This window comes from Castor canadensis, chromosome 3, assembly GCF_047511655.1.
Source record: "Castor canadensis chromosome 3, mCasCan1.hap1v2, whole genome shotgun sequence".
Classification (NCBI taxonomy): Eukaryota; Metazoa; Chordata; class Mammalia; order Rodentia; family Castoridae; genus Castor; species Castor canadensis.
Genome location: NC_133388.1, coordinates 116,514,009 through 116,528,621, shown reverse-complemented (window position 1 = coordinate 116,528,621; position 14,613 = coordinate 116,514,009). Strand labels below are relative to the sequence as shown.

The 14,613-nt window shown below is 41.8% G+C and overlaps 1 protein-coding gene across 3 annotated transcripts in view; it reads left to right on the top strand.

Annotated features, from left to right (window-relative positions):
- Positions 1-14,613, top strand: part of St18 (ST18 C2H2C-type zinc finger transcription factor) — a 104,361-nt gene that overhangs the window by 44,976 nt on the left and 44,772 nt on the right. For 2 of the 3 annotated variants that reach the window (XM_074068529.1, XM_074068531.1), the window contains 4 exons: positions 5,513-6,304; positions 10,697-10,831; positions 12,264-12,354; positions 13,357-13,461. In XM_074068529.1, coding sequence (XP_073924630.1) covers positions 5,513-6,304; positions 10,697-10,831; positions 12,264-12,354; positions 13,357-13,461 — 1,123 coding nt within the window. The remainder of the gene's footprint in view (positions 1-5,512; positions 6,305-10,696; positions 10,832-12,263; positions 12,355-13,356; positions 13,462-14,613) is intronic. The other variant, XM_074068530.1, reaches the window with a different exon arrangement.

Sequence of the window (14,613 nt, the reverse complement as noted above, 5' to 3'; positions counted from 1 at the left end):
GTCCATTATTTCTAGAATAAAGTATTTACGTTTACCTTTAGATACACATCATAATTCATTAATTCATTTCTTCACTTGCTCATCAGACACCCTTCATACACCAAGGAATTGAGATTACTGTTTTTGAAACTTTAGGATTTGTTCCTCCCCAGTTCACAGTTACTGCCAATTATCCCTGCTACTTACTTACCTCTAGAAGTTGGAATATCGCTGGTTGCTTTATACATGAGGCTGAAGCTCGGGATCATGAAAAAAAATCTCAAAACCATTATGAAAAAAAATAACTGAGATCTAAGGCTTGACTTACCAGAAAATAAAATTAGGTGTACACATGTTCTGTTAAATACACACTTTTTTCTGCATGTGACTTTTTAAGGAATCCAAGTATACACTAAACAATTCAATATCTGAAAAGAAGTTATTACACAAACAAAAGACAAAAACATTATAAGTAGAATCATAGGAATAACCCAGGTAAATAACTGAGAAGATGTAAAAGCATATTGACCGAGTGTGCACAAATCTCAATCAGACTCAATCCTATCTCAAATAATCTTGGCTTAGAAGTGGTTAGAGATTCTAACCACTTAAAAAAAGCATTTAAAAAAGGTGTATTTGGATTTGTACATAGTTAAGTAAATTTTGTAGCTTTTCTGTATTAGCATATGGCTTAATGTCTCCTGTCTTATCTGTAAATTATAATCATCTTTGACTTTTTAAAATTTGTTTGAATTGGTCAGTTTTAATTATTGGTCATGGAAACCGTAGGTTCCATCTATTCTTTAAAAAAGTCCTTGCATCATGTGGATAGAGTTGGGATATAATTCATCTAGCCAAATATTTAAGAAAATAGACATGTATTTGTGTCTCCACATTTTTTATGAGGTCCATTAGGCAAAACACCGCATCTAGCTTGCAAACTTCCCACCTTCTATTGTAGCTCTTTGATCATCATAGATCCTAGTATTAGCCAAGTGAATATATTGTTCAAGTGTACTCAGTCAAACATTCAGTCATAAATGCTAGTGGACATCTATTTGCTGAAGTTAACTATTTTGCTTAAATACTAGACTGCTACTGATGATCATGAATCAATAGTATCGTTATTTTTAATTCTTCCTACATTCCAGACATGGAAATTATAGCATTTAGTCCATGCTGCAATGCCACAGTGTACATGACTGGTCTCAGGTTACAGGTGATTTGAGGACCAAGGAGATTTAATGCTAAATGTAACACAGCTTATAGGTGTTGGAAGGAAGACAACTAGGAAACAATTGGAAGAATAAGCAAAGCAATTATTTCCTGCCTAACTGTGTGCCATGATCTAAGTCTCTCTGCCCTCTGGCTACCTTCACAGTACAGACAAGGTCGAGTCATGAAGTCACAATTTCCAGAAATGACAGGTCACCACATGTTCCTATCTCAGATGGTCAACAGAGCAAAGATTCCAAGTTGCCTTCGGTCCTCTGAGGAATTTTACCCCTGGCCCCAGAAGGAAAGAGAGCTATGCTAGTGCCCATACAGCAAAAGTGCTTTTCAACAAGTTACTCACTTACTCTAGGTGCCCTCAGGTCTTCCCTGGCTGGACGTGTGCCCGATTGTGACTTTGGGTGGGATGATGAAAGTGTAGAGTGCTCATGAGAGCTCAGGTCATCACCTGAACCCTGCATGACTTTGATTCCACGTTATGACACACACTGCACCCCACACCCTCCCCCGGCTCTCTTCCAAAGAGACGCAGGTGGGCACCAAGCAGGGAGAAGAGAATGTGGACACCATCTTCATTGGGAAGATGAGCTGGCAAAACGCTTCCCAGGGTAGGTCAGTTGGGGCTTTCCTGTGCAGACAGGGACATGGGCGTACATCTGAAGTGGGATTAGCCAAGCCAGCAGGCAGAGTCCCCAGCAGCATGACAATTCGCTCAGGATTCAGGGAAATCTGTCTCAGTCTTCAGGCCAGAGGATGTGAGTAGCATGTGACGGGGACATAGAATTGTTGCTGTGTGGCCCTGGAGCTGGGGCTCAGTCCTCCATTGGATAGCTGTATGTCTTGAACAAGGCCTTAGCTCCCTAGAAGTGCAGTTTCCCTTCTGTAAAGTGGACCAGCACGGATCTTTTTGTGTATTGTGAAATAAAGAGTGGAGCACCATGCCAGGAAACATGAGTTTATTGTCTCAGGAAGGGCCATCAGATCACCCAATAGGTCATTGGATCATCCTCATTTTGAAGATGAGAGCCCAGGAGCCTGACCAAAGTGATACAGGCAGGCAGCGCTGGATCAGCAGCACGACCTTGGTCTCTGGACCTCACACCCGAGATCTGTGCATTGTGCACTGGTTCCCCATTCTCAAAGGCAGCTACTGGTCAGTGCCAGAGCGTGCACAGGTGTGCAGAGTGAGCTGGCAGAGCCTTGTTATCAACCACCACCCTGCCTTTCCTTGAGGGTCAGTCTTATCATTACTGTAATTGAAAGACAGGATGACCTCGTTCATGTTAAAGATCCCCTGCCATTACTGTCTTTGACAACAGTATCTGGGAAGGCATCCTTTACCAAACACCTGTTGGGCATTCCTGTGACCTCTGCCATGTGCACACAGGGCAGTACAGTTACCCACAGGCTCAGTGGGCTGAGCACCCTGTCAGGTGAGCACAGAGAGCAGCTCCAGCATCAGACCCCAAGTCTAGACTCCTCTGGCTCTGCCGGGTTTAGCTATTCCAGGGGCAAAGGCACAGAACATATCCCCCATGGCAGCAGGAAAAATAAAAACACTCCAGCATAAAGAAAGCGGGCAGCTGGTTGCAGAGCTGGGAGAACCCAGTGGCTTGTCACAGATCTGTCAGGTTCAAAAGCTAGAGGTTTTTTCCTTTTGCCCACACTGGGCTCGGGAGGGGATTGGGAATGTGGAAAGTTGGTTTGCAGTTTGCAGAACATCCCTAGAAACGAGCTCATGCGACGCACATAGGCACCTCTGTCTGCAGGGCTCCTCTTTTTCTGAAGAATAATTAATAAATATTTTCTTTTAGCATATAACAAACAGTTGAACCAAACAATTATGTAAACTGGAAATGACCCAAAATTCAAGCAGTTGGCAGCCTCACAGTGAAGTGCATTGTCGCACACATGTGCGAGTTTGTCACTCCCGCCTCTCTGGTGATCTGCACTTAATAGGAATATTTTAAACTATGTAGCTAAGCAACAGAGGTAATTGTTGCCTTCTAGAGCTTTTGTTAGCACTCTAACACAGCCCAAATATGCATAATTAGGTATAATGTCTATAAATCATTATTGTACACATGTGGGTAGTTAAGTGGAGTGAGAGAATAGTTCAATGAATTGAGCATATTCACTGAAAATGCTTTTTATTTGTTTTCTGTAGTTCGTAATACTTTAAAATTATCATAACCCTTTACACTCTCTCTTAATAGCCAGCCGTGATATTGAGAAAAACTTCATTTGCATTTTAGACTATGTTTAATATATTATTTAAACCTGGAGTTCCTCTGATATGAATTCAGGAGAGGATAGGCCCATCCTATCAAATATTATGTGCTTGTTTATCCAGGCTCTTTTCTAGCAACTGAAATGTTAAATTTTTCAGTTTACATTGAATAGATCCCAACAAAAGACTGCACCCTATAATCAGCAATATTTACAGAGGCTAGTGTTGTGACTGAATTCTTCCCTGCATCCAAAAATGCTTTTAGTTACTATGGCAATATTTACTTGATCCTGGCAGTCCAGTGTTGATTTGGGGAGATAATTACCAGAAAAGAAGATGATGGAGATGTATTTTTGAGTGTCCTTGTCAGAGACAATGTTTATAAAAAATTAAACGAGACAAAAAAAGGCACATTGTCTTTAGTGCAGACACCCTCTCTCGCAGTCTTTCTTCCCTCCAAAGACGCTTATTAACACAGACTGCACTTCATTTGGAGTCTTTAGCGATCTTTAAGATCTTTAAGGGAGCTTATTGCTTTGTGATTTCCATCCTCCAACCTGCCTTTGAAACACAGAAATGGGCCTTCTTTTTATTTTGTTTTGTTTTGTTTTTGTCCTAGTGGATGTCAGAGGACATCTCTGAGTTGTTTGGTACCTTTCACAGCCTGGTGTGTTCTGGGTACCACCTCACATGCTTGGGCCAAGGCTGGTGTCACCAGAGATTCCAAACTCTCAGTTGGTGTGTTTGTAACTGGGAAAGCCTTCAGTAGACTGACCGTACATAATATGTACAACCTGTCACCCCAACTGAGTGAAAGGGTGACAATGATAGCTATACTGAGATGGCAGCTGTCCTTCAGACTGTTCTGGACAGACTGACACTTGAGTTCTGTTCTCAGTCACAGGTTACTTTGATGTTGAGGACCCCAAAAGAGCCCTGAACACAACTAGTTCACTTCAACATCCTCCAATGATCCCCCAGCACACACAGCCCTTCTTTCCTTCTTATACAAATTCATGCAAACATCAGACCAGAAAGTGTGTTACTATTTAAGCTACTATCTGATCATGCTAACTATCTCATTTGTGTTCCCCTCAATATGAAGTTGTAGTGTGACAATTACAAAAGTAACCTGGGATTCTTGAATACCTTTAATTATCATCTCTACAAAGATGTATTTTGTATCTTAGCATTACATAAAATCTGGGAATATGTCTGAGACCCCATAGTCAAAAAGATGCATCAAATAAGCCTAGAAAGTACCTTGCCATCCTAACAGAGAAATCTGATGAATACTTTCAATGTGTACTATAATGTATATTCAACTTCTTTCTGGTTGGCTAAGGTGTAGAAATACAGGAATTACAATAGCAATAATTTTACACTCAGTGCTCTATTATTGCTAAAGTAACAATTTCTTATCTTAGATGGTACCCTTAGACGTATGCAGCTCTTAATGTGCTGAAAATTATACTAGCTCCCTTCTTTTGCCGGTACTAAGATTTGAACTCAGGAGCTTACACTTGCTAGGCAGGTGCTCTCCCTCTTGAGCCACACCCCTGGTCCTCTCACTTTTTTTATTTGGTTTTCAGATAGGGTCTTGTGCTAAATTTGCCTGGACTGGGATCCTCCTGATCTCTGCTTCCTGAAGCTGGAATTATAAGGTCTGATCCACCATGCCCGACCTAATACCTCATTTCTTAAAAGATAGTTGTGACAATACTAAGCTCTAAGTTTGTCTTATTTTAAGAGATATAGTTTTGCCATCAATGTTTATAAAATTAATAGACATCATACATTACCTGTATTATATATGTATATGTGCGTATGTGTGTGCATGTACATATATATTTATAATAGTCTGATTTCTCTAAAAGATTTTTTTTGTTTTTTGGTTTTGGGGGTTGTTGCTCTGGTTTGAGGCAGGCTTTCACTGCCTCCAGGCAGGCCTGGAACTTGTTTTGCAGCCTCCTCCTCCTGAGTGCTGAGATTATGGGCACCACCATATCTGCCCACCTTAAAATATTTTTTATTCTCATTTTTTCAAGTATTGATTTTCTTTTTCCATAGAAGGAATCATGATAAAGCCAGCGGATGGTTACCTTCACTCAAATGCCCAAGAAAACTCCCAGCGGAAGGAAGACCGATATACTTGCTATCAAGAGCTTGTGGTCAAATCTTTAATGCACTTGGGGAAATTTGAAAAAACTGCGTCTGTTCAGACCATAAGTGAACACTTGACTGACAGTGGTATCCAGTCTTTAAAAGCAGAGAGTGATGAAGTCAACGAATGCTTGATGATTCGTTCAGATGATGGAAGAGACAAACTGGACAGTTCCCAGCCACCGTTCTGTTCCTCTGATGACAGTGAAAGTAACTCTGAAAGTGCAGAGAATGGATGGGACAGTGGCTCCAGCTTGTCAGAAGATGCTAAACCTCACAGAGCCCCAAAATACATGTTAGTGGATAGTAAAAATGACCTCTTGGAAGTCCCTGAAATAAAAACTGAAGATGACAAATTTGTCCCTTGTGAGAACAGGTGCGATTCTGACACAGATCAGAGAGACCCACAGAATGCCCATGTGGGGCCCACGGACAGCAAAACGCAGCCATCCTTCCCCGAGATTGAGGAAGAAGATAGTGAGAGCCTGGCCACCACCACCGAAGAGCCTGGTGATCTGGAGAAAGCCAGGGGAAACCTAAGTTTGCTGGAGCAAGCGATAGCTCTGCAGGCCGAGCGAGGCTGCGTTCTCCATAACACCTACAAAGAGCTGGACAGGTTTCTCCTGGACCACTTGGCAGGGGAAAGGAGGCAAACCAAAGTTATCGACATGGGGGGAAGACAGATCTTTAACAACAAACGTAAGACAGAGTTTTGTATTCATTTTAGGAACAAAATTGCTTTAGGACTTAGAAAAAAAAAGTCAAGTTTGATTGTTCCTTCTAGATAGCTTTTTACAACTTAATGCAATTTAAAATTCAATTCATAAGTAAGAATAAGTAATTTCTTATTTTCTAGATTCATATCAGATCAGTCTCAATCAGTTTTGCAGTATATGTACACATAAGAAAATTTTTCATTACTTCTATTTCTTTAAAAAGTACATTAGTGGACATTATTAAAAGTACAATAATACTTGTTGGGTTTCACATCATTTTATTACCCCAATCAATTCTAGGAACTTAAGCTTTCATTCCCACCCTTGTTCTAGGGTCATCTGCTGCTTTTAACAAGCTGAAGTCAGACAGGATGCTGTGATCTTTTGGGGATAAAACTGGGTATTAACATATTTATACGCCTATACTTTTACCAGCTCTCCAACTAAGGACCCACAAATACCTGGGTCAAGCATGAATTGACAGAGTGAAGACTTAATACTGACCTTAATATTGGTCCTCACACGTGGAGAAAAACGGGTCCCTTGCCCCCATGGAGTGTTCTGCCCATTCTCCCACCAGTCTTGCACCTGATGGGCTGCTAATGACTCCCGAGGTTCCCAGGAGTCCGCAAGTACCTGGCAGGCCCATTTAAGGTGGGCGTTTCCAGGATCCAATCAGACTCAGAGCTCCAGAGTTTGCCTTTCCTTTCGTTTTGCTTGTTGCCCAGGTGATTCTTGTGCACCTTGGAGCCTGAAAGTCACAGAGTTTGAGGGAGAATATCTTAGAGAAAATCCAGGTTGTAGATCCAAAGGGCTTACAAGAATAAAATGTTAGAAAAAAAAGTATTAACAGAGTAGTATGATTTAGAAGTTCTAATCAAGATTTATGTGGAAATGAATTGTCTGTTGTCATTGTAGAGCCATTTTAGCACTTCTCTGCAATCTTGACAAATAATGTCTTGTAGCTCAGACCTGAGGAAAAAGAACAGGCTAAGCTGATGTCACGTAGTGAGGCATTTGCTAATACCACTACGCAAACATCCTGTGAGTGTTGAGTAAGGACAAATGTTAATGATTAGTGCAGGTTTGGGGACAGGATGCTGTCTTTGGCTGTGTGTGCTCCCATTGATATGCAATTTGTTGAATTTACCTATTTTTAATGAACTACAATGTCTGAAAAAAAATGAAACATAGTACAAATTCCTCAACTTGACTATTTTTAATATACTGTATTTCACTGGTGCTAAAACATAGTTTTCCCTTTTTAATATCCCTGACATCAATAACATTTTTTCTTTCTTAATCACACGTGAAATGGTTCATCTTACAATTGATATTGTCTTACAACCAAGAGAATCCAGTATTTGTAGGCATTTTATTTGAACCAACGCTTAAAACACTTGATGATCCTCTGGTTATTTTTCACAAGACTTTTAAACCTTTTTGTTTTCAAACTCAGCAAGACAATAGAATGTGTGTTATAAATGCTGGTCCCTTGGAAGCTTAGAGAACTCCAGGGAGGCTGGAAGTGTCAGTAGGACAGCCTGTGGCACAGGTCATCGTGAGGAGACCAGGACCAGGCCCAAGTAAAGCAGACAAAGAAGGCAAACCCCCTATTTCAGGGAACCAGAAGCTGAGATGAGGACTTAGTATTTATTTTTTCATTCCTTGTACCTGGCATGGGGACCAGTGGTGTGAGAGGGAGCTTTCTTCTCTGACATGCTGTTCTTAAGTGAATGTTCATTTTTTTTCATCTTCTCCAAACCTTGTCCTAACTTTGCTGACACCCTGGGCATGCAGCTCTGCTATTAGAGAGAGACCATCAGGATTTAAAATGTCTGTGGTTGTACCCAAGCCTGCAGGTGAGTTAGCAATGCTTCAATGCTTGGGCTGTATGACTGCTACTGAGCATACAGAGACTTCAGGTGGCAGGAGAAGTAGAGGTACCATCTAGCTTGTTGCCCAGCACAGGACACTTGTCATGTAAAAGGAGCAATGCAAACAGCAGGGTGAGTCTATCAGGTGTGAAAGAAGACAGTCCCAGGCAAGCTAGGATGTAACATCACCAGAGTATAAGGTCACCCTCATTGTGCAACACTGAACAAAGAAAAGAAAAGAAGAGCCAGGCTTGAGAGCTGCCCTGAGCCGGGGCTCTGGTTTCTTATCATGCCCACAGTTTCTGCCCTCCAGAGCCCTTCATTGGCATCTTTGTTTTGCCCAGCCCAGGAGAGCCTTGCAGACAAAGGTGTATGGTGGACTGTGAGTGGGCTCACCTGGGCAGGTGCCAGCCAGCGTTATCTCCAACACCCTCTCTGGCTTCCCGCAGACAAACAGAGTGGCAAGGAGGGGAAGCGCTCTGTGCCAAACCTTTCAATAAGGTTTAGAAATGTGGTCTCACCTGGACACAATCCAGGAGAGGAAGGGCATCAAAATACACATTGTCACTCTTCTCCCTGTGAGCAGCACTCTGTTAAAGTGTCACCTCTTCTCAGCTCATTTCAGTCAAACTTCAAGGATCTTGACCAGTGCTGCTCAGATTTTGCATGCCTAAAATAGCTTGAAACTTGGCACTGTGTTTGATCAAATAAAACAGACATGCACAAATTCATAGAACATCACAAACTCTTAATATGCCTTTTTGTCTCTTACAAAGTACAGCGAGCATAGTCTCAACATCAATCATCTTATTTAAATTCTGTCTTAGTTAACATGAATGCCTGCTACTGGATGCATCCCTATCTCTGGCTGTTCACTGCTCACTTGTAACTGTCTGATTTCTGCTTCCTGGCCCCTCCTGGACTGCTGGTGCAGGGTGCAACTAGGAGGAGCCTGGCTCTTCCCCTTTTCCCTGAAACTGTGCTCCCATATAATTACATTACACACAAACTGCTATGCCCCATCTGCCCTGGACCTTTGGTACTCCAACAACTGGGGTGACACATAAGCACAGAGGCAAGTCTGCTCTTGCAGTGTACTGCCCCAGTGATGCCTGTCGCATCCTGCCACATGGCTTGGGCCTCCTGCCCTAGGTGCTATCTTGGAGGAAAGGGTCTGGTCCTGACCCTTTCCTCTGTTCCATCACTGTAGGCAGCTTTGTGGTCAGGATCGTGTGTCGATTATTTATGATTATTTATGTCTGCTCTTGGCCTCTGGAGAGCTCATTATTCCTGCTGCTTCCCAGCTTTATTAAAACCACCTTGCTCCCTTTTCAGAGAGCTCACCTGCTCCTATGTTGTACCACTCACTTCCCTAAACACCAGGAGGCAGAATGCCCTTCCGCTGGTGTCATCTGAGCATGAGTCAGGGAGCAGTGTGGGCCATAAGACCACATTTCTGTTTGAGGTTTCTCTACCTCTAAATCAGGAATACGCACATTTGTAACCAAGGCTGCATCTGCATTAGCTCTAACCTCGTTAATATTCCTGTTTTACATTCACTTATGTTATGTATTTATCCAACCCTCAACTCTGTTAGTGCCAGCAGAAGGAAATTCTTGAGCTTGTCTTCAGCCCTCCCCACTCCAGGCTTTGGTCCCAGAACAGCCTTACTGCACCTGTGGGCCCCACTCCACCAGGTCCTCAGCTCACCAGATGACTGGAAAGGTGGTCTCCGCGCTACTTCCCTTTTGTGGAAGGTCCCCACAAGGACCTTTCCTTTCCAAAGATTCTTCCCATTGCCTGTTTTCAGTCTCTGCAGTCAGTCATGTCAATGGCCTCCTCCCTGCGGTCATTGCAGTTGATCCTAAGTGACAGCCCACTGGGGCTTCCAAATCTTGGAACTTTGCAGGCCTTGGTTAGACAGGAACAGTCCTGTCTTGACTCCAGTCAGCTGCTCTGCAGGAAGCAAGCTCTGCTGCTCCCTGAGCACTGACCCCCAACCCTAGGGCCACCTGGTGCCAGGGACCCACAGGGACAAGGCCAAAGAGGCCCTTCCTAGATATGGTAAGTTTTTTGTTTAGTAATTTTAAATCTGGCTTTTTCTTGACTCTTTCAATAAGAAATGGTTTGAGTTTAAATAAATTCTTTCTTGTTTCTCACTTTTTCTTTATCTTTTTGGGGAGCCTGTTCACCTCTAGCACTGGGTGACTTTTCATAATGAGGCTTTAACTACAATATGTGACATGACAACTTAAAACCATCTCCATTTTAAAAGTCCCTTGCCCTGTGTCAGCCTTTGCTTAGCAAACCAAGAAAATTGAAAACATGTTTTATGTTTCTACAGGTCTTAGTTGAGGGTCTTATTCAAGGCAATATGAGAGGAATGTTTATGATGGTAAAACTAGATAAAGTGACAATGTCAGCCTGCAAGGCCACTCTATTGAATGGAAGGGAACAAGGAATAAGCAAATGAATGTCTTGATTTAATTTCTCTGTAGATTCACCGAGGCCTGAAAAGAGAGAGACCAAGTGCCCCATCCCTGGGTGTGATGGCACAGGGCACGTGACAGGGCTCTACCCCCACCACCGCAGCCTTTCAGGGTGCCCCCATAAGGTGCGAGTGCCCCTGGAAAGTGAGTACTGCTTATCTCTAAAGACAAAGGTGCTTTCTTATGCAAACAACATAACATAATGCTATCCTCTTTCTCTTCTGTGTGTCAAGCAATTTCCAACAAGTTTTCTGTGTTTTAAACTACAGTATATTCATTGAAAATTTGAGGGACAGACAGATCAAAAGACAACTGCTACTGAAAAGATAGCTTGTTCTCCATAGTTCCTACGAGGGGGGGTGTCATCGCACCACAAGTGTCACATGGGGGAATCTTCAGGGTTGGTCAGGATTAAGGGCAGGATTAGGGAATGGTGGACAAAACTCCTTAGCATAGTTTCTGTGTGAAGGAGCAGGCGACGCAGGGTAAGCAGGCTGGGGTGGGTTGGTTCAGTGGGCTCTGGGACTTATGGGAGTCTCTGATCCCTGGATAGGGTAATTGGGGTAAGGGACAGTAGCCCAGAGTGTTCCCAAATCAGGAAGCAGTTGTGGTGTGGGCTCCAGAGTGGTTGGTTCACACTTTAAGAGTATGCTTAGTGGGCAAATTGTGTGCTGTCTCCAGGAATTGGCTAACTCTGGGAGGGACAGTCCCCCCAGGGTCAGGAAGGACTCAAGTGTCAAAGCTTCAGTGTATAGACAATAAGACATGGTTATTACACGGTGTGACTGCACCTTCCTTCCTTAGCCTGAGTCATGGCTTCTGTAAGCCAATGGTCATTTGTAGCCTCTGTCCACCATAGGAGGGCACTAGTAACTAGACTTTGGAGTCCAGTTACTGAGACGCCTCTCAGACCTTTCAAACTGGCAGAAACAGGAACACTTCCACATCACCCTTCTCCATGTCGAGATTGGGAAAATCTGGAGACTCCCAGGTGCCAAGTCAATAGTTCCTCAGACTGGGTCTCTGACACTCCTGACAATGGCCACCTGGCAACAGAAGGTGGAGGGACACAGAACCCAAATAAATCTCTTTGGGAATAAAGACTACATGCTGAAATTCAAATGCAGGGAAAAGACAGGAAGAGCTCTGTGACAAATAATGGTCTCCACCCACTCCCCAAGGAAAAGGACCTGGATGTGAAGGAAAGGCCATGAGTTTTTCAGCTGAAGTGAAATAAGAAGGCTAGGGCTGTAGCTCAGTGGTAGAGCACTTTCCTAATATTTGCAAAGTTCCAGATTTGATCTGTAGCACCAAAAAAAAAAAAAAAGACTCCTAAATTGAATATAAGCAGAACTATCTTGCTAAATCTAGGGTTAAAATGTGAACAAACTTGCTGGATTTAATTTCTGAACTTCTCTAGTGCTATTTCTTTTTCGATTTAAATATATCCGGGGAGGGAGTGTGGCAGATTAGGAAGCTAAAGTCATTTGAATGCAAAATTGTGAAGTAAATTTGTTGGTCCGTTAGAAATTCATGGTAAATTGTTCTTCCCTTTCATGTGGTGTTTTGTGCTTAGTTCTTGCCATGCATGAAAATGTGCTCAAGTGTCCCACCCCGGGATGCACAGGAAGGGGACATGTGAACAGCAACCGCAACACGCACAGAAGGTAAAGCTGATGATTTGCTAACTATTTTACATTAGAAAATGTGAGAGATACTTTCCACCAATCAAATAATGAGCTACGTGTTATGGAAAATCATTGCATCACTATCAAATATCACTGTCACCGGAAATGGATAAATGTTCTCAACCTGTGCAAGAGTCAAAATGAAAGGAAAATCACATCTAGAAAAACCATTTCTAGAAATTTTTATAGCAGCAATCAAATAACAAAACACCTGTATTTGAAGATGTCGGGGGTTCTGGGTTCATAGAGTCAAACAAATACAGCGTGCTCTCTTCTGCTCTGGAATCTCACCATTGTAGTTGGACATTGGAAGAGTTGCCTATAGATTATCTTGGTTCCTTCAATAGATATTAAAAAGGTATCAAAAGGGTTCACTCCACAGTGGCTTGACAAAACCAGGCAGGGAGTAGCCATCATTTCATTAAGATTGCAACTAAAACAAAGCATGGGGATGTGCATTTATACACAAGTGTATGGTGTATGTATCAATATTTGGGTGAAAATGATGATTTTTATGTGTGCATTTTATATTATGAGTAGCTAATGTGGATATAACTTACAAACATGTTGCTAGAAAACTTCAGATTCCATACTTTTGATTTAAACTAAGATATAAAATTCAGTCCCTAAAATTTTGCTGAAAGTCCTAAGGTAAATCATGGAGTTTCCGTGCTGACTTCTGTAGGTGGATTCGTTGTATTTGGAACTAGTAAGAGCTTCAGAGAACTAGTTATTTCTCACTTATATTTTGAGCTTTAAAAATGGGTTTGTTGCCTTTCACCTTTGAGATGGGGCTGGTGGATAAGAGTTGACATTGCACTCTGCAAAACCCTTTGGGATCTTTTAGTGTGAGAATGGTGCAAAGTGAACCATTAATATGACTTAACATTTAATGTGTGCCAAGTTTGCCATGAGGCATGTGCCATCACAAATCACATTATCATTTTAACTCACATCTTCCCACTTTTCTTTTTGAAACAGTCTTTCTGGTTGTCCAATTGCTGCAGCTGAAAAACTGGCAATGTCCCAGGATAAAAATCAGCTTGATTCTTCCCAAACCGGGCAGTGCCCTGACCAGGCCCACAGGTATGAACTCCCAGGAAGCTTTTGATGCTCTGTGCATGCCAGGATCCTACCCACAGGGACCTCTGGTTCCTTGTGTGTCACTTTACTTTGTTCTGACTATCATCCTTGGCCACCGGGAGGCCCGTATGGATGGTCCTTTGGAAAGGCTGGTCTAGTGAATGATACTTGCCTAAAGAGCTCTGGGCCCTCCAGAAGTTTTGCTTGAAGCTTATCTCTTTACAAAGATAACAGGATGTGGGTGAGCAGAAAAAGAAAAAAGCATGCAATAATGTGTATTAATCAAAATTCTGAGTTGCTAATGTAACACATCCTACAATCAGTTGAGCCTTGCTTTGTGGATTGACTTTACCTTTTCTGCCTGGAGAAAAATGCCATCACAATCCACTCATTCCTATTCAGAGTTTGTGATGTTATGTGTCCATTCCTCAGTTTCACATGTACATTTCATGATGGACAGCTCCCAGATTCTTTAAAGGGTGTGCAGCAGTTTGGAAGATCTTATGCCTAAGTAATAAAGAATGAGTGTTCATGTTTAATGTGGTGATAAAAGCCTGTTCTGCAAAAATTGCATATGTAGGGAAGGTGATTTCAGGATTAAGAAAGGTGATTAGATAACTGTTATTATGAATCTCAGAAATGCAAAAACAACTATTAGACATGTCAATATTTCTAGGCTATGGCTCCCCTTAATATTTTGCTTCTATATGTTTAATTAACAGAGTCAAAATTGTTATGCAAGTCACATGAATAAAAAAACATGTCAAGAGAAGATCACAAATTACTGGATAAGTAGCTATTATAAGTCTTAAATTGGGATTCTTGATTAGTGTTATTATATAGCCTCTAGTTTCTCCCTAAGTGAATTATTCATCAAATATAGAAATAAGAGTAGATTTTATTTTCCTCATTTTTTAAAAACTTAATGTTGTTTTAGATTAGAATATTTATGTAACTTTAGGACTGCAAACTAAGTTATATCTACTAGTCCTCAAATATTTTTATGTAGCAGCTAAGAGTCTTTTATCTAGTCCAAAAGATATCGTTGAAATTTTGGCATTCCAATAAGCACATTTTGTTTTAAAAAAGGAAGAAACTTTTCTATATTGCTGAGTTCTGAAAGATATATTTGTTCATGTTCTTTTACCATTAAAC